This window comes from Gouania willdenowi, chromosome 3 (genome assembly GCF_900634775.1).
Source record: "Gouania willdenowi chromosome 3, fGouWil2.1, whole genome shotgun sequence".
NCBI lineage: Eukaryota > Metazoa > Chordata > Actinopteri > Blenniiformes > Gobiesocidae > Gouania > Gouania willdenowi.
The window spans coordinates 45,660,526-45,684,961 of NC_041046.1; the positions used below are offsets into that span (position 1 = coordinate 45,660,526).

Here is a 24,436-nt window from a genome sequence, read left to right on the forward strand (position 1 = left end):
GTGTGTAATAATGGGTGTAACGTGTGTGTGTGTGTAATAATAATGTGTGTGTCCAGGAGCTAAAAAGGAAGGCGCTGCCGGCTTCTTTAAAGGAATCGGTAAAGGTTTAGTTGGAGTCGTTGCTCGACCAACAGGAGGAATCATTGATATGGCCAGCAGCACCTTTCAGGGAATACAGAGGTACACACACACACACACACACACACACACACACACACATTCTGGTGCTCAGTACTGTACACCATGTGCCAAACATTCCACACACACTCACAAACTCCTCAAATCTTTGTGTTTGTTTCAGGAGGAACAGATGAACCGTAATTTCCAGACTATAAATCACACTGTTTTATTGGCCACATTACAATAATTTAGCAATTAACTAAATTAGAAAAATCCACACAAATGCAGCAGCCTAAATAGGCCACACCCTATTGGCTGATGAGGGTGCCCGTCAGACAACTCGGCCAATCAGAATAGGCAGTTAGGTGGGCTGCTGTACTCATGTTAGGTTGAAGTGAAATGTCCGTGTTTCATAAAGTCTCCTCTTCACTGCTCCACGTCTACATATCAGTAAATTTACAGTTTTTTATAGTCATGTTTTACTGTAACCACTGATAAACCACTTCATCTGCTCTTCTTACCGTGAACTACCACAGAGTGATCACAGAATACAGTCAGAATACAGACGTGATCACTTCTGAACAAATGCAACGTGGTGATTTGGTAACTTCATGTTGTTATGTTATTATTATAAACTGTCTGACTTTTACTGTATCCACACTGTAGCTGTAGTGGGCTCTCTCTCTCTCTCTCTCTCTCTCTCTCTGACAACATTTCTCCGCGGCGTTGCTATGGTGAGGCAGTGTGCATCATGACAAAATGAATGATCAGAATAATTCAGTGCGAGCAACAATGATTTAATGTTACCTGTCATTGTTCCACCTGGTCTAATGTGACAGAGCTTAATTTTGTGGCAGCATGAAGTTTATAAAACCGTGAAAAATCCACAATTTAGCCGCGTCATTGTTTAAGCCGCGGGGTTCAAAGCATGAGAAAAAAGTAGCATCTTATAGTCTGGAAATGACGGTATATTAATATCGATCTGTTTTTATAGATGTATATTTATATCGATATTTTTATGTGTACCTCTCCTTTGTTCTACATTACATAGAGTTTAATAACAGGTCAATCACCTGCACTTGTAGTTTGTTTTCTGTTCAGCTAACTGCTAACTAGCTAGCTAGCTGCTAGCGTGGGTATGATTAGCCTCTGATAATAAAGGATCCTGTTATCAGTGTCTCATGGCTGTTGTTATTGTTTACATGTTAACATTTACACACGGTGAGTCACTGCATCGTGTTCCTCCATCAGCCAATCACAGCCTCCCCCCTGCCTGTAGCCCCGCCCCTTTAGATCAAATGACTGACAATTGTTCATATCCAATAACCTGTGAGTGTTTGTTTCATGCTGTCAATGTAGAGATCAGCACAGGTGAGAAAGCATCATTCCCTCAACGTCTAACATTTCTACTGCACTCAAATGCATCGCTCACTCAATGCTCACCGTTCCCACGGCGTCTAAACGCATCGTACAGGGGGTTGGGGGTTTGATTCCACACCTGGCCTTTAAGCCATGACACCCTAACCTGACCCAGCAGGTAGGGGGCGGAGCCCGTGTGTCAGTGACATCAGCATCAGCACGCCCCCCTAAGCCTGAACTGTAAACTAAACAAGCAGAGCAGTGTGTGTGTTTTATTGAACAAGTTTATTCATTCAATGCTCACAGTTCCCACTGCATCTAAACGCCTCAAACAACAGAAAAACACATCAGATATTTAGCGTGTGTGTGTGTGTGTGTGTGTGTGTGTGTGTGTGCGTGTTTAGAGCTGCTGAGTCCACAGAGGAAGTCTCTCGTCTGCGTCCTGTTCGTTTAATCAAAGAAGATGGAATAATTCGACCCTACGACCTCCACCAATCACAGGGCTTTGACCTGTTTCAGGTACACACTCAGACACACACACACTCTCTCTCTCTCTCTCTCTCTCTCTCTCTAACTTTCTGTGTTTGTGTGTTTTGTGAACATGCGGCAGACGGAGGAACATGACGGGTTTGAGTGAATTAAAAAAAAAAAATCAATGTTATTTATTTCTTAATTTATAAATAATCATATTGTGTAATAAACGTGTTTGTGGACTCACTGGTCTGTGCGTGTGTGTGTGTGTGTGTGTGTGTGTGTGTGTGTGTGTGTGTGTGTGTGTGTGTGTGTGTGTGTGTGTGTGTGTGTGTGTGTGTGTGTGTGTGTGTGTGTGTGTGTGTGTGTGTGTGTGTGTGTGTGTGTGTGTGTGTGTGTGTGTGTGTGTGTGTGTGCGTGTGTGTGTGACGGAGCAGCGCCGTCACTAACCGAGCAGCAGCAGCAGCACACACACACACACACACACACACATTCTCTTTCTCCCTCCGTATTTCTCCTCACATCATACATTTAACTAATCTCCTTCTTCTCCAACTGTTGCTAGAGTCAGTCAGAGGTGAACACTTGACTGTTATAGGCTTCACCTGCTGCACAAAGTATTTGTTTATTTTATTATAAAATCAGTTATCATTTGAAAAGGATGTGAATATTGATTTTGTTTGTATTCCTTAATAATTATTTTTGGTTTAATTTAAACCACACCCATGGGAGGGGCTAACCTGTTAAAAGCAGTGTAGGAAGCTGCATAGAGGGCAGTCTTTCTCTGGAGGTGCATGTGGGAACAATGTACCTGAACATTTCTAGAATCTAGGATTTGTTTTGTTTTTCTTGAGCTAATCATACAAGGGTTTGGATCTGAGCCACAAGTTTGGAGGTGTTACTAAGCTCCACCTTAAGGCATGGCTCCGCCTTCTCAAGGACGTAATACGATCAGCCTGTTTGAAAGAGAGCAGATCTGATTGTTCTAAATAAAAAAAAGCTCTTCACATCTCACTGAGTTCACTGGAAGCTGTCCTATGAAGCTATGACGCTGTGACGCTAGATCAAGCCTGGATTTATCTCTGTTAGCTTTAGCTAACCAGACATTCCCTGTACTATGAAGCAAGATATAAACACGTTGACTAACCCAGGTGATTTCAGCCTGGCTTTGTGTGACAGTGGGCGGAGTTAGCAGTGTCTGACCAATCACAATCACAGATAAACTGTGGAGAGCAACTTATTTCACTATTGAGGAATAATTCTTTAAAAATATGGATAATTAAATCCATAATTCAGACCAAAAATTTAAAAAAAACACGTGTTATTGAATTTATCTCACACACACACTGTATTATCAGCTTCACTATGGAGGATGAATAAACGACTTGATGCTTCATCAGCTGACTGTAGATCAGTCTATCAGATATAAATCTATATCTTTCCTAAATTATGTCATCAGTAAATTAAAGGATGAATTAATCCATTAATAATCTTTCTTTCCTAAACTCAGCTGTCAGATCTGCACCAACCAGGATCTAATAACAATGGGCAGGTTGTTTTCTAAGATATCTGATTGGTCAGGAGGCGGGGCTTTAGTACTAATCAGATCTGATCCACTTCATAACCCGGCCCAGACCAGACTAAGTTACCATGTTGATTTAGCCTAAGTTACCATGGTGATTTAGCTTAAGTTACCATGGTGATTTAGCTTAAGTTACCATGTTGATTTAGCTTAAGTTACCATGGTGATTTAGCTTAAGTTACCATGGTGATTTAGCCCACTAAGACGTTAGCCAGCGTTGTAGTCCAGCACACAGTGATTACATCCAGGAAATTAGCGTGATGAGAGTAAATCTAGATTCTCAGTCTAGGCCCTAGATGTAATTAGTTTGTTTGTTGTTTCCAGCGCTCAGAGGTCAAACAGTTGGAGGGAGAAGTCTTCAGAGATCACTGTGTTTACCCCAAACACAGAAAAACCACCATCCTCGTCACCAACAAGTGACTCACTTTGTTTCTTGTTGTTGACTATTATTTGTTGTTGTTGTTGACTGTTATTTGTTGTTGTTGTTGTTGACGACTGTTATTTGTTGTTGTTGTTGTTGACTGTTATTTGTTGTTGTTGTTGACTGTTATTTGTTGTTGTTGTTGTTGTTGACTGTTATTTGTTGTTGTTGTTGACTGTTATTTGTTGTTGTTGTTGTTGACGACTGTTATTTGTTGTTGTTGTTGTTGACTGTTATTTGTTGTTGTTGTTGACTGTTATTTGTTGTTGTTGTTGTTGACTGTTATTTGTTGTTGTTGTTGACTGTTATTTGTTGTTGTTGTTGTTGACGACTGTTATTTGTTGTTGTTGTTGTTGACTGTTATTTGTTGTTGTTGACTGTTATTTGTTGTTGTTGTTGTTGACTGTTATTTGTTGTTGTTGTTGACTGTTATTTGTTGTTGACTGTTATTTGTTGTTGACTGTTATTTGTTGTTGACTGTTATTTGTTGTTGACTGTTATTTGTTGTTGACTGTTATTTGTTGTTGCAGGCGGGTTTTTTGTGTGAAGGAAATCGACTTTGTGAATCATTTTAACAAAGAGTGGGAATGTTTGTTTGAAAACTTCTACCGACCGCCAGCAGTGAGTGGGACGGAGCTGAAGATCTACTGCAAGGTAAACAACTTTTTAATTTTTTTTAACCAATGGGTTTCTGATCCAAAGTTCCTTTGATGAAAGTGGATCTCAAATGTTACCTGGATCTGAAGAGCTCCATGGGCCTTTGTTATGAATCTAGATAATTATATCCTGGATTAATCTCCGTTAGCGGGATTCAACTAATCAAACATTCCCTGTCATAGAGAAGCTGTCCTATGAAGGTTGATAACAACACGCTAATGTAAGCCATGTGTTTCAACCTGGGTGCATGTGCGTTCACATAAAAGGGGTGGAGTTTGCAGATTCTTACCAATCAATGGAGAACCTGGCAGAGTGAGCGTTTTTACAGGAGGAACAGTTTATGATCTTAAACAAATATAATGAATGTGAATCTATGATGACAGTGAAGAGCAACAGTGTTAGTGCAGCGCACCAGGAGGCGGAGCTTTTATACTCGCTCAGATCTGATCCACTTCATAACTTGGTCGACCAGGTTAGATATTGTTTAAGTTTAAAATGATGAATAATTAAAATCTATCATTCAGACCAAAAACAACCTGTTGTTACAGAAAAGTCAGGAATTAAAGAACTCAGACAGGAAGCTGCTGATACTGTTAATGTGTAAAAGTGTGAGATTATTTATGATATTAATCCATTAGATGATAAACAGACAGAGTTCTGCAGTTAAACTTTATTACAGCACACACGTGTTTCTATTCAGGTAGATCTATTTATCACACACTGGGATTAGTTTACTGTAGTATGTTCCTGATGATGATGTCAGCCTCACTATAGCGTATGAATGAATTAATGAATGAATTAATGACTTCACCAATCTACGCATACAGAAACAAAGACTTCATCAGCTGATTATAGATCAGTCTATCAGATATAAATCTATATCTTTCCTAAATGATGTCATCAGTAAATCAAAGGATGAATTAATCCATTAATAATCTTTCTTTCCTAAACTCAGCTGTCAGATCTGCACCAACCAGGATCTATTAACAATGGGCAGGTTGTTTTCTAAGATATCTAATTGGTCAGGAGGCGGGGCTTTAGCACTTGGTAACTTCCTAGCCAGAACAACACCTGAAAATGTGTGTGTGAGAGTGTGCGTCGAAGTGTTGTTTCCCTGTCACTACTGACAGTCGCGCTGTCACGTCCTATATTTGGTCTCTGTTCCTAAAACAATCCTAGCAGAAAAGTCATTTATCTATAAAAGCAAAGAAGGTCTGTGTGCGTGTGTGTGTATGTGCGTGTGTGTGTTTGTGGAGCGAATATCTCCCCCACACTTTGTTTGAACTCAAACTTTGTCCACAGCTTCCAAATACCCTGAATTTGTGTATCTGTTATTTTGGAGTTCAAAATGTTTATTTCAATTTCATTTCACCCTGACAACACATTCATGTTCACCCAGAAGTGAAACCTATTCAGCTTTTGACCTCAGTGTGAGGGGGCGCTAGCACATCATCTACAGGTATATCTATTTCACTGTACAGCTCTGTGTCGCTGCGTACCAGAGCCAATCACAGTGGCGAGCTAGAGTCACGTGTGCGGCCAGAGCCAATCGGTGCTGTGCGCACACAGCCAAGCAAACACACAAGTGACAGAGAGGAAGATAGTTTAGACCGGGGAGGGGGGGGGGGGGTGTCTGAGCAGCCGCTCTCACACTGATAAACTAACAAAGCTCTCAAGTCTCACTGATTGGACCTGATGTGCGTGTGCGTGTGTGGCTAAAGCTCGTGCTTGTGTGTGTGAGCTACGGAGTAGCGAGTTACACACACACACACACTGGTCCCACACTTTAGACATTTTCACACTCCATCGGTGTCCACGTCGTCCGCCAGAGACAAAATGTTGCAAGTTGATTAATTCAGTCTGGGTAAAACTAGACAAAGCGTCACGTGAATTAAACAGAGCTTCGAGGTGGAGAATTTGTGTTGAATAATTTTTGTAATCGAACAATTTCAGTAATTCGAGCAATCGTTTCAGCCCTACCCCCATCTGTCTGTGACGTTTGCGTGTTAATTTGTGCAGATGTGTGTGTACAGTCGATGTGTCTGTTGATTTGTGTGTTGTTGTTGTTTCAGGAGCCACAGAAGTTAATGATTCCTAAGAAAGGACAAGAACCTGTGAGGACTTTACAGCTCAGAGACACACACACCGCTCAGGTACTGTGTGCGTATGTGTGTGTGTCTGTCTGTCTGTGTCTGACCTGGTTTCCATGGTTACAGAAGCTGCAGGCCGCCATCTTGGAAGCTCAGCTAGCACAGCAGCAGCGGCGGATGGCGAGAAAGAAATCTCAGAGATTCTTGAAACCGATTGGAGGACAGCGATGATGTCATGATTATTTCATTGGAAACGATGAAGATGTTTGTGTGAAGAGGAAATAATTTTATAAGAACTTGATTTGATTTGTTTGTGTTTGATGATTGTTTGAATCGTGTAAAATAATCTGGTGGAATAATAAGAAACAAATCACTTTATAAATAAAGAATATCAATAAAATTTAATTGTAAATATTTTTCTTATACATTTAAAAAGATGGTGAACAACAAAGTTCAAATCAAGACGTTCAAAACATCCCTAAAATAGTAGAAAGTGGAAACAGCGTTGGAATGTTAAAATGAAACAATAATCTCTCCTTTTTAACCTTTTCACATTCATGCTGCACTCAGCTTCACCACAACACTGTGAAATACAGTTAGTTTGTGTTAAATCATGTGTATGTTTAGAGCATCCAAAATCAAAATGATGAAACATGAATCATTGTGTAAATTACCAAATAATTCAGTGTCAGTCTCCCCAAGTACACAAATATAATTGTAACTACAGTGTTAGCACAATTATATCACACGATGGAAGTCATTTTTAATCTAAAAAAGTCAGAAAGAACCTAATTTTTCAAAAATCTTGCGTGTGTTTGTGTGTGCATATTTTACACATCATCACTGATGGTGACATGAGATTGTGCTGACACAGCGCTGCGCAGACCGACTGGATGATGGTCAGTAGATCATCTTCAAATAACACAGACTGATTGACAGAGTGTGTAGCTGTATTAACTCAGATCAATAGGACGGTTTCTGTCATAATCTGACTATTTTTCATGGACTGATTAGAGCAAAGTTACAGGACCTGATGGAGAACCCACATTAAATGAGGGAGAAAAAAAATCATGTTATAGTTGTTTAAAAAAAAAAAAAATTGGTTAGTTTTTTACATTATTTAATAGGGATGTAACAATTCACTCAACTCCCGATACCATTCCATTCACGATACTGGGTTCACAATACGATTCTCTCACGATTTATTTTACAAAATGGGACTGTAGACAAATAATGACTGAAAAATATTCCTTTATTTTTTTTTGGGAAAAAAACTAGAAAATACTGTACTATTTTCCTTTTATTTTTCATTGTCAAAATAATCCCTTGATAAACTATTCAAAACAATTCAATTTAACTAAAAATAAATCTTGAATGAAATAAATAAAGGAATAATACAAATGAAGAAGAAGCCTATTAATTTAAATTCTGGTTCTATAGTAAACAATGCAAAACTGCATAATAGTTCTTTTTCTTTTGAAAAGTGCAACTGAAAATGTATTTTGTGCCTTAACAATTGGACTTTAAAAAAAAAAAAAAAACAGTGATTGCAGTGATTGACATTTATTTTATTTATTTATTCAGTTTATTTCCGACATGGTTACATTCACATTTTTTGTACATGCCGAAAAAGGAGACGAGAGAAGCAGTTTGCTTATCTGGGTCCCGTCCCCTGTTTTACCATCGCAGATTTACATGGGTTTACATGTCTACATCAGATATTTGTTTGGACCAGCAGAGGGCGCTGGTAACCCAGTGGTCGGTTGGCATGTAGTTATTCTGGCAGTGAAGAAGAGATGCTATGCTAGCAGACAGAGCTAATAGAAAAGCGTGACTATTACAGATATTCCTGTAATATTACAGATATTCTTTCGGTGCTAAAGGGGTAAGGAATCATTTATGAACATGTTTAAGAGTAGAAGGCGGCCAGAAAGAAAGTAGTAGCAGATTCCGCCTGCCGCCTCCACTTCTGGACGAGAGAGAAGGATAAATATATTAAAAAAAAGTACTGCGATTCAATTTTCAGAATATCGATGTGAACTGTGATACCTATGAATCGATTTTTAACTGCCTTACAATTAATCGTTACATCCCTATTTTTTAATGTTAGTGCAGCTCATTTAAATAGGGGTGGTCTGCACCAGTTCTGCTCGCGCACTAATGATTGCTGCAATCTTAGGGCTCTATTCTCCCGTCTGGACTTAAGCACTTTTTTGCGCGCCTGAAGGTGGGCTGAAGGAAAGGAGGCGGTGATGTCATTTTTTTTGGGCTGTCTAGAAATCACAGAACATGGAGTTTTACCAATGCTTGTAAATGTCATTGAAATCTGTGAAAAAAAGTTGACTTTTAATTTGAAACGCCTTCATTGATAAACAGTGTAACAGGTTGATTTGATCAGATCATTGATCAGATTATTGCAATGTGACTGAGGATCGGCCACATTGGGTCCGTGTCACAGTTAAAATCTCTCTCCTCGATCATCATCATCATCAGTTTTAAATATAAATAGTTTAAAGTGACCTGAGCTGAGCCTCATTAAAATATGTGTGGGAACAGTTTGTGTTCCATCCTCATCTGCATATTCACTCTGTAGTGGATCAAACTGTGACTTTACGTTGGACATAAAATAGTTGAATCACTTTGACCAACGTGGACAGAAGTCTGTGTCTGTCACAGTTTTAATTAATCACACAGCAGCAGCTGAGTGATCACAGCTGCTGCTGCACGACAAACGAGTCTGTGTGGCTTCAAATGTAACTAAGTCCATATTTCTAGTGCAATATAATGTTTCACCTAATGGGGGCGCTGCACTTATTCCAGGGTTAGAAGAACGTAAGAGGAGAAGGCCCTAAGCACACTGGAGAATGTGCGTAAAGCCAGATTTGAATGGGAACGCCCACATTTCAGGGCTGCTCCACCCACAGTGTGTAACTGGGATGAAGGCGTGCAGTGACTGATTTAAATACAGGAGGAGAATAGCATACAGACAGAAACAGCACCACTGTACAGATTTTTGGAGAATAGAGACCTTAGTGAATTCCGTGCAGCAGGTGAAGAAACTGCATCACTAAAGGATTCAGGGAAGCAACTAAATTACCACCTTTATTTCAGATCTTTGTGAATGAGTAACTAAACACCAGAGGGTGTTTGATCAAACCCAGCTCAAGGTTAAGTCCAGGTTTAACCTGAGAGTCTGGCTCTGTTAAGCCTGGTTCTAACTGGAACAGCGGTTTCATCAGAGAAAACACCTTGGTTACCATAGTAACATAATAATAAATAAAACTGTCCAACTCCAAAAGGGATTTGAACCAAACACCTTCTGTTGTTTAGAGTTAACTTTAAGGATTTGAACCTTTAGAACAAACCTTACTTCATCTTTGATCTTTAACACAGAGGTATGTGGTAACCATGGTAACCCAAGGGCAGTATGGGATGGCGTTGGTTAATGGGTTGTAATCTGATTACTTGTCCCTGAGTGCTGGATGATGTCATCAGCGTGAGAGGAAACGAAGCACAGATTGGAGGTAATGAAGTCGCTGATGACAAACAACCTGACTGTAAACAAACAAAGTGGATCCATCGTCTACATCATCATAGATCTATGTTCAGTAGATGATTGGTTCTTTGCTGGGTTTCTTAATGACATTAGTTGTTCCTATAAAAACCTTTAGTTTGTGCTCTGAGCAGAAATGACTTTAACACATGTTGGATTGTTTTTGTTTTTCTTCAATGTGGTGATGTAGAAAAGAGTGGTCATGTGACCTCTGAGCTGCTCTTTATATTTACTGAGAAACAACGAGTTTAGAAACAGCAAAGAATCAGCAGGTGAGCATGTTCATGTTTCAGATCAAATCCTTTATTTCTCTTTGGTTCTCATCTTTAACATTTATAATTCTCATTTCCTGTTTTGTCAAAAGACTTGATTTTTAATTTTGTAGAAAAATGCTTTTGATTGTATTTTAGTTTGTTTCTAAAGAAGAAATTTAAAGCTTTTCACTTTTAATCTGCAATACTTTGATCACAAAGATTAAAGTGAAATGTATTAAAATGTTTTAACGAGACTTGTAATAACCTGTGATAATGTATAATAATATGTGATAATGTATGATAATCTGTGATAATCTGTGATAATATGTGATAATATGTGATAATATGTGATAATATGTGATAATGTATAATAATCTGTGATAACATGTGATAATATGTGATAATATGTGATATGTGATAATGTGTGATAATGTATAATAATATGTGATAACCTGTGATAACGTGTGACTGCAGATGTCAGAGTGTGAGGATCTGAGCTGTTGAAGATGTTCCGGCTGCTGCTGTTCACCTGTTGCTCCGTGTGTTCACTGAGAGTCTCGTCCTCATTGGTTCATGGACACCTGGAGCTGGATGAGAGCCTGGCTGAGGAGAACCGACCTCGGACCTCCTACTCATCAGAACCTGGTCAGTGTTTTAATCTCTAAGAACGGATTGAGTAGAAGACAAATGTTGAGACGTGTTTGTTGTGCAGAGAGAAGTTCTGCTGCCGACCCTGAAAGACTTTCAGCTCTGATTAACATGGACTCAGCAGAAAATCACTTTATGATGGAGACTGGGATCTATGACGAGGTTTGATCTTAGCCTTCATTGGTCTGTGTGTGTGTGTGTGTGTGTGTGTGTGTATTGTGAGGTTAATTTATATCATAAAATGAAACATTTTTAAAGCACTTTTTGCTCCCTAAATGGACCAATTAACAACCAATTAATCTAAATGTTTAATAAAAGAATAATGTTAAAGATGTACAAACAATCATCTGTGTCTGAGTGACAGCTGTCATAGCTGCCATGTTTCAGCACCAAGGTCAGCGCTACATCACTGCTAATTTAGCCACAAAGGTCACTAAACTTTCAGAACACATAAACACACAAATACTAAAACCATAACCAAATTAAAATATGTGTTTTTACCTTTTATTTGTCCAAAACAAAAAGAGAATTTTGTATCTTCACAACTTTTTTTCATATTTCCAGTCGAGGCCTGCCTTGTCTTTCATAAACCTAGAGCAGCAGCTCATCTTAGTTTTGAACTGAGCCTCTGTCTTAATGTCTATATCACAATGTTAACTTATTTAACTTATACACAAATATTCTATCCCATTTCTTTTATGTGCACCTCATACATTCACTAAACACACATGTTCACACAGGGGGATGGAGAGGCATCATAACAGGGTGGTGGGAATATCGGGTGGGGGCCCGGCCCCTCTGTTGATGGCTGGGCCACCATGTAGAGCACAAATACATTAGGATAGTGCAGGCGGGCATGGCTGGGCGGTGGTTCTCAGGGGCGTGGGAACTGTCGGCCTGGCGGGCGTGGTGGTGCTTCTTCCCTTCGGATGTAGCTTGGTGTTTGTCTCGTCTCCTGGTTGCCTTGGGGGCGGTCCTCGCGGTGTGCGGGCCCGGGGCAGCCTGCCGCGTCGGTGTGGGAGGTGAGCGCGCTGGGGGGGGGTAGACACGTTGATCCTAAATACCTGTTCTAGGTATTACCACTCACTCCTTCCCTCTGTCCACAGAAACCACCATTATACCTAAGATTCACACTGGTCACAATCCACAACACAATAAGCACAATATACACAACTACAAATACACATCTCACTTTACAATAATCAACTCTTCCCACCCTTTACATTTACCACCTCAAGTCTCTCCTCCCTGTTCCCCTCCCCCTCCATCTCCACCCCACCCCCTCACCCAGGTGTAACACTGCTCTCTCTTTTTATATTCTCCCTTTAATAAAGTGTTACTTACACTTCCTTATGGAGGGCTGGTGATGGTCACAGTTATGCAATAAAATAAATTATTTTTTTTAATTGCAATAACAAAACATGCATGACTGTCTTAAAATGATTGCAGTTCTTGAAGTGTTGACATTTGACAGCTTCTCTGTCGTCCTCATGTCCTCCTGGATAGTTCTCCTCCTGTGTCCTGTTTGTTGGAGGCAGGTTCTCCTGAGTTAGCATCATCACTACAGATGCTGTTACTCGTTACGCTAACTGCTGCTACTAGCTACGCTAACTGCTGCTACTAGCTACGCTAACTGCTGCTACTAGCAACGCTAACTGATGCTACTAGCTACGCTAACTGCTGCTACTAGCTGGGCTAACTGATGCTACTAGCTACGCTAACTGCTGCTACTAGCTACGCTAACTGCTGCTACTAGCTGGGCTAACTGATGCTACTAGCTACGCTAACTGCTGCTACTAGCTACGCTAACTGCTGCTACTCGCTACACTAACTGCTGCTACTAGCTACGCTAACTGCTGCTACTAGCTACGCTAACTGCTGCTACTAGCTGGGCTAACTGATGCTACTAGCTACGCTAACTGCTGCTACTAGCTACGCTAACTGCTGCTACTAGCTACGCTAACTGCTACTACTAGCTATGCTAAATGATGCTACTAGCTACGCTAACTGCTGCTACTAGCTACGCTAACTGATGCTACTAGCTACACTAACTGCTGCTACTAGCTACGCTAACTGCTGCTACTAGCTACGCTAACTGATGCTACTAGCTACGCTAACTGCTGCTACTAGCGACGCTAACTGCTGCTACTAGCTACGCTAACTGCTGCTACTAGCGACGCTAACTGCTGCTACTAGCTACGCTAACTGCTGCATTATGGATTTTAATTCTTCATATATTTATAGAATTATTCCTCAATAGTGACGTGAGTTTCTCTCCAGTTTCCCAGTGATTGTGATTAGTCTGACGCTGTAATCTCCTCCTCTGTCACGAGAGCGTGCACATAGCCAGGCTGGAATCACCTGGTTAAGTTAGTGAGTTGATATCTAGATTCATAGAACAGCTTCTGTCTGACAGAGAATGTTTGGTTATGTGAATCTAATGGAGATAAATCCAGGATATAATTATCTAACTTTGTAGTATAGGCCCTAAGTGACTGTGTTATGTGTTTACGTAACTGTGTGTGTGTGTGTGTGTGTGTGTGTGTGTGTGTGTGTGTGTGTGTGTGTGTGTGTGTGTGTGTGTGTGTGTGTGTGTGTGTGCAGGGCCGCTCCATGCGCTCTCCTCGTCGCTGCATACCCCACCAACAGTCATGTCTGGGCTACCCTCTCCCCTGCTGCGATGCCTGCGACACCTGCTACTGTCGCTTCTTCAATGCAATCTGTTACTGCCGTCGAGTCGGCCACACCTGCCCCTCGAGACGCACCTGAAAGTGAACGTGACACCTGCAGCTGAAAGCTCTCACATAAGGAAAAAGCGTTGAATAATAAATGGATATTAATGGAAACGTTCTCAGTGATTTTAACAACTGCTTGTAAACACAGTCTGTCAGGATTGAATCAATAAAGTTTGCCTTTATTTGACCAGTTTGAAGGAAACCTCAGAGTCTGTAAAAGAAACGAAGTGAGAGAAATCCATTAAACATGGAGTCACAGCTGACAGATGTCATTGACAGATCGGCCATTTCATGCGTGGTGTAAACTTGAACCCTTAAGGAGCCTACAGTAAAATAATTACAGCAGTAAAGTCATAACTGGTCATTAATACAATAAAATGTGTCTGATGTGCCTATATTAAAACATAAACGGGTATATGAAGCACGTGTTTATTTAATAGGCAGTGGCTATCCGCACATAAGCCCGTTACAATATACCGTCATATAGCGCCCCTCATTGGCCAGTTTAGGTCACGTGATTAAGAAGTTACATACTTGTACTTTGCTATTAATATGTAGATTCCTAAACTACATTACAGACCAACTAACCCTAACCCAAACAATAACACTAACCTTTTGAAGTGGATTTGAATTTTGTGCGTGTATCGTTTGTTCAGCCATTTTGTACGTACGGCTAGCCACTTCATGTTTAATATACTTACAATCTAACAGAACGTGTAACTGTGTCCCATCCTGATGGTCTTTAGGAAGATAAACTCTCTGTCATATTTTACAATGTATTTACACCAGTTCTTTGTTTTTTTCACCAGAACGTCTTCATTCATCATCTCTGCTCTGAGAGATGGATGGATAGATTTGTTGCCGCTGTCGGCACTAATCTCACGAGAACTGCCACTCAGGCCACTTCAGGAGGCAATTCTTGCGAGGCTAGTGACAGTGTTCAGTTTAGAGAGACATAGCACTGTTTTTATTTATTATTATAATAAAATACGGAATATTTACGGGAAAATACTAATATGGAACAATGGCAAATACCGGATACTTGACAGGTACTATATGTTTATTCCCCCTTTTTTTCTTTTTCTCATGGCCCGAACCACTGGCCCACCAGGGAAATAGTGTGTTTTCTGTCACATTTGTTAGGTTTAATAGTGTCCAATTGATTCTCATTCTAGTAAACATTTATGGATTTTAACTTAATTAAAGCCACCAAACAGATGTCAGAAACTACAAAGGATAAAATGTATTACAGTTCTAAAACAGACACTTTTATCCAAAGTGACGTCCAGCACATTGGCATTAACCGTTGCCATGGTTATAATAAAACATTAGTTATGCACTTTAAAACATAAGTCATTTGGATCTCCTTCCTACAGTTGTTGGACCAAAGCCCGAATGTTTCAGCCACATTTTAACAATTAACTGCTTCATTAAAAACACCAGAACACCTGCTTAAAGCTCTAACTGTCGACTGTGAAGGAGGTGCTTATTGTTCTGTTTTTTCAGTGGAATATTCAGAGAAACAGCATATTGGAACTGCTTGAAAAGCACCATCCACCAAACTGCATTGGACACCTTTGGTCTTAGAAAGAGAAGAGATGTTCTTAAGCCAGCTCTCTAGTAAAAACAGGAAGCTCTGCTGAGGGTAAAATCAAGGCCAACAAAGAAGACCCTTGACAACATCAACTGCCCAGCAAACTGTCCACCAGTGTGTCAAGGATTACTGGGAATCTTTGTGTTCACGGAGGATTGGAACTGCTAGAAACAGGATACATCAAAGAGTTCTTAAGAAGAAAGACAGAACAATTATTGAGAACAAAGGACAAAAAGTGAATGAACAGATTGAGGACTACAGTGAGCTTTATGGGGTAGAAGACACTGCCAACCAAGACTACATAGGCAGTCTACCAGATTCTATTGTTCAGCTCCATATTGATGACCCACCAGAGATCATCAATATCATCAAGAGCCTGTGCCCAGGGAAGGTGGCTGGAAGTGAAGAGATTCCTGTCAAAATAACTGCAATATATAAGAATAAAGGTGAATGAGGGAAATGCAACAACTACCGGATCACAATGTGGCTTCATGGCCAACTGTTCAACCACAGATATGATATTTGCTGCAGGAAAAGTCTCATGAACAACTTTTGTAGACCTTACCAAAGCTTTCAATCTTGTGAATTTGAGCTCTCAGGTCACTGTACTTGTAAAGACCGGCTGTCCTCCAACTCTGCTTACACTGATTCAATCCCATGATGGCATGAAAGCAACAGTGCACTTTGATGGTGACCTACAGTATCTGATAGTTTTCCTATACACAGAGGTTTCAAACAAGGCTGTGTGTTTGCGCCAACTTTTGTTTGGCCTATATTTCTCTCATGTTTTTAGGACAATTTACTGTAACCGCGACACAAATACGGGGGTGTCCCTACTATCACAGGGGGATGGTAACTACTTCAACTTCACCCGCTTTAAAGCTGGGACTCAGACTCAAAAGATCATAGTTAGAGAACTCCTGTACGCAGATGATGATGCTGTGTGCTTCATCTCCTGAACAGCTTCAAGTTCTGTTGAAGTGCTTTACTGACTCCTGTATAAAGTTTGGACTCACCAAGTCTGAAGAACACAGTGTATCGAAGTCAAAAGATACCCATCATTTCACCATAAAAGACACTGAGCTAGAGGATGTTGACAAGTTTACATATTTTTTGCTCAACTCTTGTGAAGAACACCACCATTGATAATGAAATATCAATACAACTCGGTAAAGCAACATGCCTGGAAAAACAGACTCAGTATCGTACAAATGGTCAGGATGTATGAGGTGTCCTCCTGTATGAGGCGTCTTCCTGTAGGTATCGACCCCAGGAGTCCAAGCAATCTACGGTTCATACTTGGCAAAACCTGGAACAGCTTTCTTCAAGATTGAAGTTTGCCCAGCCGCACTGGACCGGCCATGTCAATTGATTGCCAAAACACCACGCACATCATTTCCTTTAAGGAGAACTACAAGAAGGAAGCTGTCATACTGGTAGACCAAGGCTGAGATTTAAAGATGTTTTCAGCCAGATCCAGGGGCGGGGCTCCAGGGGGTGCTGGGAGGGCGGCATGCCCCCGGATAGAAGGTAGGACTTAAGGGAGCCAGGCCTCTACCACGTCCCAGGGGAGCTAGAGAAGGTGGGTCCTAACATGACTTGTACCCAGAGGCGTCCAGAGTATAGGCACAGTCTGTTTAACATCACCCATCATGCAGATTTATACAGGGATTATAGAGACCCACTTCATGTGACGTATGCATACTAAATTAGGTGCATGCGCGCGCAGGCTCGGTGCAAAACGTCAGAAGCGATCGTGTCAACGTAATCACTGCTGAGGCGATGGTGCACGGGAGCGAACAGAGCCCTATTTCAGTCTGGATCCAGTAAAAAGTGACCATAAAAAGCTGAATATGGACTGATATGCAGACGTGGGACAGTGAGGAGGAGACTTAATGGAGAGATTGAAACTCATTCGTTGAAACTGATCAGAATACGCAAAATACATGGAAACCTTCGGTAACAGGAGTACAGCAGCCGTCCTACCTGCCCGTTCATAGCAAGTAGTAATAAACATCTAGAGACTTAATGCTTTTTAGATTTTCTTTTGTATATACACTGTGTTTTTCTATCAGATATTTTCTGCACCAAGTATGCGCTCACACGTCAGTCACGTGTCTCATGTTTGTCCACATTGAAATGGGTCTATATGTTGTCCCACTCATTCTCCAAGTTAAAACGTATTAAAAACCATATGAGGAGCACAGTGGGACAGGAGAGACTGAGTGGACTTACCATGATGTCTGTAGAGAATGAGAGATCAAAGAAAATGGACATACAAAGCATTATGGACAAGTTTGCAGAGCACAAGGCTCATCGTATGCCCTTCAAATAGTGATGAGTATGTCTATAGTACTTCATATTAAATAGTGTTAGTGAACATGTGGGTCACTGTGTTAGTTTTACTAAACTTTATATCTACTGATACAGGCTTTGAGTTGAAATAGTTAAAGTGGATGTCAAAATAAAGTTGTCGCTATCAGTGGTGCTGAAATGCTTTGAATTTGTGTTGTTTTATTATTAGTGACCATGGAGTCTGTTGTTCTCTTGTTTTGTTATGTTTCATGTCCGTTTGATGGACTTCAAAATGACATAGTCGCTCTTTGTGGTGCGGAAGCTTGTAAGCCCCGCTGTTGTGGGCATGTGTATGTTGTAAAATAATGTTTTCATGAGCTTTATTATTTGGGTTTAAAGGGCCAGATCTGAAAGACTTTGGCATTGAACCAGAATCCTGGACCTGGTCCAAAGATCATGATTAACTGGAGAGAAAAACTCTTGATGGTCGACTCAAAGATGTCAACAGAAACCTCATAAATCTCAGAGAAAGGCGCCTTAAACGCCACAGATGAAAGGGAAGAAGCCATACATTGTCATCCATGACATCCCTCATTTATCTTTATTGGGAGATACTTTACACTAACCAACAAAGGGAACTCATTACTTCACTTTAGGAACACTGCTTCTTTCTTTTTCTTCGGAGTACTAAATAAATAAATGAAGGAATGCCACATATTCAGGGTTTCTGTGTTTAATGGATAATCAGATTGAGTAGTTTTGATGCTCTTAGTTAGCAGCAATGGTCTGGTCCATCCACGAACGCAGCTCGGTGACACGTGCATACACACCAGGCATTGTAGGAGTGCAGGTTCCACTGCCCCAGGACACGATTCCCACCAGGGTCCAGGCTCCAGCCTTCTGACACACCAGAGGACCACCAGAGTCGCCCTGAAAGCACAACGCCATAAATACGCAGCAGAGCTAGCTGGGCCGACCAGCTGCGTAGGAACACGTACCATGCAGGAGGAGGCACCAGAGGCACCAGCACAGATCATCAGGTTAGTGATCTTATTTCCCCAGTAACGACTGCACTGTTGGTTGGTCAGCAGAGGGAGGGCCGCCTGCTGCAGGAGAGCGGGGGTGTCTGGAGCTAAAGGCACACATACGATACAACACCAATCACATCTCTACTGTCCCATAAAGCAGAGAGTGCAGCTCTTACCATTGTGACGAGTCAGGCCCCAGCCAGAGGTGACACACCTCATACCCCCAGGATAGTTATCGCCTGTCTCCGCCACACACACTGGGGACACACGCATGTTGATGGTAGCAGGCGTGGCCAGCTTGATGAGCAGGATGTCGTTGTTGATGGTGTATCCGTTGTACTTAGGGTGTTTGAACACCTGAGGGACACACACTGTGCCGTCAGACACACACTAAGGAGGAGGTGACAAAAGACTAGCTAGAGACCTGAACAGCTTCTACTGCAGGTTTTCACACCCACCCCCCAGCTCATTAGCATCAGCCCATCACCTGGACTCTGCCCTTCCTGCTCCCCCTACTTCCCCCCCTACCTCTCCCTCTGTCCCCCCACCTGCCCTGAAGATCAATGAAAGAGATGTGTGCCAGCTATTCAAGAAACAAAAGATCAAAAAGGCTCCAGGACCAGACGGAGTATCTCCCTCCTGCCTGAAAGCCTGTGCTGAGCAGCTGGCTCCCATCTTCACACGGATCTTCAACACATCACTGGAGCTGTGTGAAGTACCTCCTGCTTCAAAAGTTCCAGCATCATCCCAGTCCCCAAGAAACCTGCCATCACAGGACTTAATGACTATCGACCCATTGCTCTGACGTCTGTAGTCATGAAGTCCTTTGAGAGGCTGGTTCTGAGCCACCTGAAAAAGATCACAGGACCCCTGCTGGACCCCCTGCAGTTTGCCTATCGGGCAAACAGGTCTGTCGAGGATGCAGTCAACATTGGTCTGAACTTCATCCTGCACCACCTCGACTCCCCAGGGACCTACGCTAGGATCCTGTTTGTGGATTTCAGCTCTGCATTCAACACCATCATCCCGGACATCCTTCACCAGAAACTCACCCAGCTCACAGTGCCGGCCTCCACCTGTCAGTGGATCACCAACTTCCTGACTGACAGGAAGCAGCAAGTAAGGCTGGGAAGCATCACATCTGGCACCCGGTCACTCAGCACTGGCGCCCCCCAGGGGTGTGTTCTCTCCCCACTGCTATTCTTCCTCTACACCAATGACTGCACCTCAGGGGACCCCTCTGTGAAACTCCTGAAGTTTGCAGATGACACCACCGTCATCGGTCTCATCCGGGACGGGGACGAGTCTGCCTTCAGATGGGAGGTGGAACAGCTGGATCTCTGGTGCAGTCAGAACCACCTGGAACTGAACCCGTTCAAGACCGTGGAGATGACAGTGGACTTCAGAAGAAATCCCCCCCCACTCCCCCCCCTTACCATTTTAAATAGGGAATTGGCTACCGTGGACTCCTTCAGGTTCCTGGGATCCACAATCTCACAGGACCTGAAGTGGACCTCCCACATAGACTCAACCAGGAAAAAGGCACAGCAGAGGATGTACTTCCTGCGTCAGCTGAGGAAGTTCAACCTGCCCCAGGAGCTGCTGATAATGTTCTACACCTCCATCATTCAGTCTGTTCTGTGCACCTCCATCACTGTCTGGTTTGGATCTTCAACCAAACTAGACAGACACAGACTACAAAGGATAGTCAGGACTGTAGAAAAGATCATTGGTGTTGATCTGCCCTCCATCCAAGACTTATACCTGTCCAGGGTCAGGAAACGGGCAGGTAGCATCACTGCAGACCCCTCTCACCCTGCACACAATCTGTTTAAACTCCTCCCCTCTGGCAGACGCTACAGATCACTGTACGCCAAAACAACCCGCCATAAAAACAGTTTCTTCCCCCAGGCTGTCACTCTGATCAACACTGAACAGTCAAAGAGTGTCAGTCCTGTTTCTGTGAAAAAACCCTGGAACCAAACATAACAACCCTGGATCAATCTGACACTGAGAATGTTCATGTACATACCTTTAATTTAAATGTTCTCCTGCACTACTCATCAATGCTCTACTGCACTATTTTCCTTTTATTAATATTATATTTTATTATTACCTTTCTTTTCTATTATTTTTCCTTCTTTTTATCTTATTTTTTTTAATTTTTATTTTTTTTTTTTTTTTTTTTATACTATTATTATTATTATTATTATTATCATCATCTTGTTATTTGCACATTCTAGTCTAACTACTGTTTATATTTATACTTATGTTTATACTTATTATCATCTCTTCTAGTTGATTGTTTATTATTGAATGTTTTCACTATTGGAGAGAGCACAGTTGACCGAGTCAAATTCCTCGTGTGTACAACATACACTTGGCCAATAAAGATGATTCTGATTCTGATTCTGATTCTGATACTCACCTTACCAACCTTCATCACCTGGATGTCCTCTTCGTTGGAGGAGCGGTCATGTTCTCCGAGGATCACACGGTGAGAAGTCCTGCTCACATCAAACAGAGCCATCGTCTCAAAGATGCACAATGTGCACAACACTCGACACACTTCATGAGTCAGCGCTGTGTCATGACACGCTATCAAAGATGACTTTCAAACTAAACCAAGTTACATTTCTTAAAGCACAGCTTGAAAGGGTTCATGATGTGAATGTAATGCTTCAGGTTTACTACAATCACATTAATATAGTGAATATAGTTCATGTTTTATGGGCACCAGAAATTAAAGATTTGTTTTGAGGTGATGATGGAGGTTAGGTTTAGGATTATTTAAACTGGAACTTGTTCCTACTCCCCTTCAAACATGTAAACGTGAGCCTTTTCTTTTTTACCTATGAGTGCCTGTACTTTATTTAATTTCTTCTGATATCCATCCAAGCTTTGTGTGTTTGTTTTTAAAGGTTTTGATGCTCTTTCTCAAAGGTTATCATAGTTCGATAAGAATACCAGAATATAACTTAGTTTCTTAAAAGACAAGTGAATATTCAAACACATACTAACAAAAAATATAGATTTTCTATAAAAGCACTTGAATTACTGAACAGTTCAGGGATCAGGATACTTTTCACTCTTTAAGTCTTCATTACAGTTTGCTTTTTGTGTTTTTGTAAATGTAATGTTCTTAACTGTTTTTACTACATCAACAGGAAGTTAGGACTCCCTGTGTTGAGGACATTTACTTTGAAAGCACTAAATACAGCCCAGTCTTCTCTCCTGATATTGAAGTTCTGAGACCATCATTCAAACACAGTTTACAGTTTGCTGAACTTTTGCTAATTCGGAGGGTTTTAGACTTTAGAAAATATTGTAGATTTTGCTGAATTCTTTACCTGACATTGCAGTGAGCAGCTGTTACCACCCAGTTCTCATTGATGAGAGAGCCTCCGCAGAAATGAAAGCCAGTGTAATCCTACAAAACAGACACAGTGAAGCATTAAACATTCACCCTTAAAGTGACTTTGGTTTGTGCAGGTTCACCAACCTGCAGAGAAACCTGCCAGGGCCAGGAGTGGGGCACGGCCTCCTCACCGTTCACGATACGGGAGTATCCGGTGATGACGGGAGGAATGGCTGGAGTGCCGCAACCTGTGGGAATTAGTTTATATTCTTTCACCTTTTACTTTTATTCTGAACCTAGTCTTGTTTCACTTTCTGAGAAGGTGTTAGTTTACATTTATTCTATCCATCAATAGAAGCACAATCAGATTGGTGTGCACAGTGATATCAATACATTACAGAATAACAACACCTCTAGATGTATGGAAGGAAATGTGGGGTCTTACCGTACGCGGCACCGGCGAAGGCGAGGCAGAAGAAGATCCAGACGAAGGCCATGACTGAGTCGTGTTCCCTGAGGTCCAGTGAGGAGCTTTTAAAGAGCTGATGATGGATTCTGATTGGACAGGACTGTAGGGACACCTTATCAGCTGTGGGAGTTTGTACAGGTGACGCTGACTCTGCATTTATTATTTGCTGACTGAGAGACGTACTGATGACTGCTTGGATACATGGACATAAATAATATTGCTATCTTCATGTAAGGTTCCCATAAGTTTTCAAAGTCCCTTTGTTTTCCTTTTTGCAATATATTTGTTAATATATTAGTTAGTCTTTCTAGTCCAATGCATTCTGAAAGTTCTTTGATCCATTGTTGTATTGTGGCCACACCAGCCTGTCATTGACCAATTCCGTTAGATCTCGGGAGCTAAGCTGGGCTGGGCCTGGTTAGTAGTTGGATGGGAGACCGCTGAGAATTCCAGGTGCCACAGTGGTATCTGTCATTGTGCCCTTGGGCAAGGCACTTCACCTACATTGCCTAGTATGAATGTAGTGAGTGTTGGTGGTGGTCAGAGGGTCCTATGGTTCACTATGGCAGCCTCGCTTCCGTCAGTCTGCCCCAGGGCAGCTGTGGCTACAATAGTAGATTACCACCACTAAGTGTGGAGTGAAAGAATAATACCTTAATTCTGTAAAGCGACTTTGAGTGTCTATGATAAAGCGCTATATAAAACTGATGCATTATTATTATTATTATTGAAGGAGCTTCGATCTTCTTCGAGTTTAGCGAGATAGCTCTCCTGGCAGGCAATAGCCCAAAGTAATTTCTTTTGCTTCTTTATTCTTGAAAAGTCTCCTGGGTATATTCCTAATATGCAAAGTTTGGCAGAAAGGGAAATCTGTACTTAAAAAACTTCTGATAGACATTTAAGCACATCATTCCAGAATTGTAGTATATCTGTACACTCCCATACACAATGTATAAGTGTCCCTTTGTGATCTCGACATTTAGTACATGTGTCTGGAATATTGCTGAACATGCGTTGAAGTATATAGACCCTTGTCAACCATTTGTATTGAAGTAACTTGAGTTGTGTATTGTTTGTTTCTTTTTGAGCCCTCAAACAAGCTTAATTCCAATCTGTTTTGTCTATATGTTCATGTTTGTCATTTCTCCAAGCATTTAATTAATCCACTGTAGAATCTGGTGAATTAGACCTGATTAGATTCTAATATTTTGACATCAAAAGTTTTTGTTCCCGCTTTTTGAGAGAAATTTCTTCTATTAGTGATAGATTGGGAAAATGTAAAATGTCTTCAGATTTAGATGAGAGAAAACTTTTTAGTTGTAGCTATTTGAAGAAATGCTTTGTAGGAATTTGAAACTTATGGCACAATTCACCAAACATAAGCAGTAATCATCCTCATATAAATCTTTAACCTTTTGAACATCCTTCACCTTCCACAATTTAAATCCTCCATCCCGTTTGCTCCGGTGCTTGGTTTTGACAGATGAATGGTGAAATGGGAGATGAAAAGTTGTGTAAACTTTATAGAATGTAAAACTATGGCTATGGATGATTACACAGCAACCTTGTGTGCACCCAAGATTACTGCGATGGATGGATGAATAGATGGAGGAACCGGGCGGAAAATGAATCAGTGAAGCGGATAAACAGGTAAGTGAACAAACAAGTAAGTAGCTACCGTGGGTGTGTGTGCGCAGTTAGAGAGAGAGACTGCTCTCACTGGAGAGTGCATTTAGGGACGGTCCCGCACCGTCACATCATCCCTTCCCTCTGGGAAGTTGACACTGTGGGGCAAACTTGAA

The 24,436-nt window shown here is 41.4% G+C and overlaps 3 protein-coding genes across 4 annotated transcripts in view; 2 read left to right on the forward strand and 1 right to left on the reverse strand.

Annotated features, from left to right (window-relative positions):
• LOC114460389 (vacuolar protein sorting-associated protein 13C-like) overlaps positions 1-7,105 on the forward strand; it is a 62,640-nt gene extending 55,535 nt beyond the window's left edge. The window contains 6 exon segments of the mRNA XM_028442347.1: positions 57-180; positions 1,884-1,998; positions 3,857-3,948; positions 4,484-4,607; positions 6,683-6,763; positions 6,827-7,105. Coding sequence (XP_028298148.1) covers positions 57-180; positions 1,884-1,998; positions 3,857-3,948; positions 4,484-4,607; positions 6,683-6,763; positions 6,827-6,931 — 641 coding nt within the window. The 3' untranslated portion in view covers positions 6,932-7,105.
• Positions 7,106-10,438: 3,333 nt separating this feature from the next.
• On the forward strand, positions 10,439-14,001 carry agrp (agouti related neuropeptide). Of its 2 annotated transcripts, XM_028442048.1 has the most exons (4): positions 10,439-10,525; positions 10,982-11,152; positions 11,220-11,317; positions 13,760-14,001. In XM_028442048.1, the coding sequence occupies exons 2-4, from the start codon at positions 11,014-11,016 to the stop codon at positions 13,922-13,924; spliced, it is 402 nt and encodes a 133-aa protein (XP_028297849.1). In that variant the 5' UTR covers positions 10,439-10,525; positions 10,982-11,013; the 3' UTR covers positions 13,925-14,001. The 2 variants fall into 2 exon arrangements, with proteins under 2 accessions (XP_028297849.1, XP_028297844.1); XM_028442043.1 differs by lacking the exon at positions 10,439-10,525 and having other exon boundaries at positions 10,924-11,152.
• Positions 14,002-18,496: 4,495 nt separating this feature from the next.
• LOC114455284 (chymotrypsin A-like) lies at positions 18,497-22,672 on the reverse strand. The gene is made up of 7 exons (XM_028436427.1): positions 22,611-22,672; positions 22,310-22,413; positions 22,158-22,237; positions 21,236-21,314; positions 18,984-19,164; positions 18,778-18,911; positions 18,497-18,709 (listed from the first exon to the last, which is right to left on the reverse strand). Exons 1-7 carry the CDS (start codon positions 22,660-22,662, stop codon positions 18,548-18,550), a joined length of 792 nt encoding a protein of 263 aa, XP_028292228.1. The 5' UTR covers positions 22,663-22,672; the 3' UTR covers positions 18,497-18,547.
• Between the last annotated feature and the right edge of the window lie 1,764 nt (positions 22,673-24,436).